At 64.9% G+C, this 3531-nt stretch overlaps 1 protein-coding gene across 1 annotated transcript; it reads left to right on the top strand.

Moving 5' to 3' along the window:
- Positions 1-273: 273 nt before the first annotated feature.
- On the top strand, positions 274-2931 carry MNEG_11974 (hypothetical protein; the record flags this gene model as incomplete). Its single annotated transcript, XM_014039553.1, has 7 exons — positions 274-663; positions 906-975; positions 1206-1433; positions 1836-1912; positions 2141-2220; positions 2434-2521; positions 2803-2931. The coding sequence occupies 7 exons, from the start codon at positions 274-276 to the stop codon at positions 2929-2931; spliced, it is 1062 nt and encodes a 353-aa protein (XP_013895007.1).
- Between the last annotated feature and the right edge of the window lie 600 nt (positions 2932-3531).

The raw sequence follows: 3531 nt of genomic DNA, 5'->3' as shown, positions 1-3531 counted from the left end.
GCCACATGGTCACGCAATGGGACTGCTCGTGCTTGTGAAAACGCCTTCATAATTGTTTCGTGTGTGCCTGGAACCACTCAAGCTCAGCCTCGAGCGCCGAGTCGCAGAAGAACAGGGCAGCACCGCAAGATCAAGGCCGCAGCCCGTGCTGAATATTCAATTGTGTATATCAAAATATACAAAGCTACTATGAGCATGCAGCAGAGCGTCAGGCCGCAACTCGCCGCGGGTGGCCGTGGCACCGGCGCGTCGCACCGCAGCTCCCGCCACACAATGGCGCGCCGCAGGCCAATCCTCCGCGCGCACAGGGGTAGCAATGCAGCAGGTTTATCAAGCACCAGCAGCTTGAGCCGCGGCATATCTGATTTACAAAGCGTCGTCACCAGTGGCAGCAGCAGCAGCAGCAGCACCCGCATGAGCAGCAGCACAAGCACTAGCAACCGGCGGGCTGCGTGCATCTCCCTCCTTGCCGGGGCGGCGGCTGTCGCCTCCGCACTCGCCCCGCCGTCCGCACGCGCCGCCGCCGCGGCAGCGGACGGCGCGGCGGCCGTGGAGGAGCAGGCGTATGCGGCCTACGCCGAGCGGCGGTTCGCGGAGGCCGTGCGGCTGCTGGACTCGATAGCAGAGCCGGACAACCCCCGGTGGCTCGAGATGCGGGCACAGGTGCGCGGCGGGCGCTGATTCGCCAGTTAGAAAGCCAGCAGACGTCGACACCCGCAGCTGTCATAAACCTCAACAGCAGGCGGAGTGTTTGAAAGGGCGGCAGGGGGCTTCGTGGGGTCGGGGGCTGCGGGTCTGCAAGCTGAAGAGGTACTTTGCATCGATGGCAGCTGCCTCGATGACTACACACAATCCAGGTCAGCGGACCCACCCAAGAACTCATCACCTGACAAAAATTCTTCCAGGTGCTGGTGGATGGGAAGGATTTTGAGGGGGCGGTCAGGGACTACGGGGCAGCCCTGCGGCGCAGTGAAGGTGTGCGCGGTAGCCCCAGCACCGACGCGGGATGGCGTGGGGGCCTCACATGACATGGACCCCTCGACGGTGCTGCAGGCGCGGTTGTGGGTGCCTATGAACGTGCTGTCAGCGCAGACTTTGCCATCGGCCGTTTGCAGCTGGCCCGCATGCTGCCCGCAGCAACAGCATCAGCCCATGCCGACCCGCATCTCCCCGCCCCGGCGCGGCCGCCCGCGTCCACAATGCAGAGGCCGGCGCGCCGCTGACCGACCGCGCGCGCCTGCTGTCGGGCCGCGCGCTGGCCTACGAGGGCCTGTCAAAATGGGCGGAGGCGCTGGCGGACTACGACGCGGCGATGGCGCTGGCCGCCGCGGGGGGCGAGAGCCCGGATCCCTATGTTATCAACGCGCGCGGCAACTGCCTCAACTCGCTGCGGCAGTGGCGAGAGGCGCGAGAGGAGTACCTGGCAGCAGCCGGTGCGCGCGGCCGGAACCGAGGCCAGGGCCGGGCTTTGTGGGTCGGGCGGGGGGCGGGGCTGCGGCGTGGGGCCGCGCGGACAGGGCCGGGTGTTTGGGCCCGCACCAGGGGCGTGGACGAGGGTGCTGCTGCTGCTGCTGCTGCTGCTGCTGCTACTGCTGCTGCTCCCGCTTCTGCTGCTGCTGCTGCTGCTGCTGCTGCTGCTGCTGCTGCTGCTGCTGCTGCTGCTGCTGCTGCTGCTGCTGCTGCTGGCACCTCCCTGAGTCCTGAGCTGCCTGCAAACGCCGGGTGGTGCAGCTCCCCTCAGCAACTACCAGCTAAGGGCTTGCTCGCCAGTCGCTCCCCCGCCCGTCCACGCGCCCCTCAACCCTGCCGCCCCTCTCGACCCCAACCCCCACCAGACGTCTTCCAGGCGAGCAGGGGCTACCGCGGCCGCAACGGCAACACTACGGCGCGGCTGGACGGCGCCATATTTGCAGTGAGAGCCCACGACTGGGGTGGGAGCGGGGCTCGCCAGCCCTGGCATCCACCCTCACAGCCCGCAGCCGCGCGGCTGCGCAGCCGTGTGGCACGCTCTGTTTCCACGACATCACATCTGGGCTTGACATTCAGAGCCGTACATTACTTCATACAATGTCATCCATCGCCTGATGCAGCACTCCTCTTGGATCGTCCCCAACCCAATCCCGTGACTTCACAAACCCAGGCCTCCAACGCGGCTCTGATGCTGGCGGAGATGGGGGACGCTGAGGGCGCAGAGGCCGAGATGAGGCGCATCGCGCGCAGGTGGGGCCGGTGGGGCGAGATGCTGCTGGGCACGCCGCCTCCTTATGGCAGGCTCCTCATGTTGCCGTGAAGCTGCAAGCATCAGCGTGTGCCAATCGGGCGCAGCTGCGGTTTCCAACACCTGCAAGCAACAGTGTCACTAGCAGGGTTCTGGCAAAGCAAACCCTTTTGGTTGAGTGCTTTCATCAGCCATCCACAACCCTGTCCCCTCAGGGCCCCTGGATCGGCGGACATGCGCGTGGCCCTGGCGGCGCTGCTGTGGCAGCGGGGGCTCGACGCAGACGCAGAGGAGCAGTGGCAGGTGATGCTCCCCACCGCTGTATGCTGGCTGTTCTGAGGCGCTGCCACGCGTCATCAGCAACATCAATATGGCAGCCTCATCACATACGGGCTGAGAGCAGGCGTGCCTAAGCACGGCAGCATGCACAATCCACGCGCACGGCTGCCTGATGCCTACGGCACGCCGAGCTGCTGCTGAGCGCCGCCAGGTTGTCACATGCGCCTCTCCGCGTCGACTAATCCGTGACGCCCGCTGGCGCCACCTCCCTGCACCCGCCCGACTTCCGCGCGGCCTCCCCGCAGTACGCGTGCGACCGCATCACCGTGGGCTGCCGCAAGTACACCGACGCCGACTGGCTGTCGCGCGTGAGGCGCTGGCCGCCGTCCATGGTCGCGGCTCTGTCAGACTTTCTCTCCCTGAAGCACAGCTGAGCAGGCGGTGTAATCATGCACTGACTGTGACGTGCTTTTGCCAGACGCGCAGTCCTTGCCTTGGGTTGGCATGTGCGAGGCGTTTGCGATCGGCATGCCATGTCCGTAACAGGTGCAAGTACAGTCATGAAGCTTACATGCTGCAAGTTGCATTGTGGGATCCAACTCAGTGGTCGAGGCGAACTGTAGGCAGCTGCTAGCCAGCCTGAGCGATGACAAGACACAAAGCTGCCTGGGCAAAACCGTACCGCGGGGAAACGAATGGGCGGGCGCTTCTGTGACGAGGTGTTGCCAACAAAGCCCATGCATCGGCGGCCAGGTGCAAGAGGGACGTAGTGTTGACGGCAACCAGTTGTAGCACAGCCGCGTGTTGTCAGGATTGGGAGTGCCACTGCTGTGCAGTTGTGTGCAGCAGTGGGCGTGCGGCGTCCCTTGCTGCCAACCCCCCTGTTTATTGCATCTCGTCTTTGCGGCTTCCCCTGATTTAGTGAGCAAGCTTGTGAGAAATTGGATGGCTGCCGCAAGAAAAGGGTGGCTCCGTTCTCCAAGTAACCAGTCGCGATGGCTTGCAGCACCCTCCCTGGCACCTGCGTGTGGATT

This window comes from Monoraphidium neglectum (assembly GCF_000611645.1).
Source record: "Monoraphidium neglectum strain SAG 48.87 unplaced genomic scaffold scaffold02995, whole genome shotgun sequence".
Lineage (NCBI taxonomy): Eukaryota > Viridiplantae > Chlorophyta > Chlorophyceae > Sphaeropleales > Selenastraceae > Monoraphidium > Monoraphidium neglectum.
This window is presented reverse-complemented; position numbering and strand designations above follow the sequence as displayed.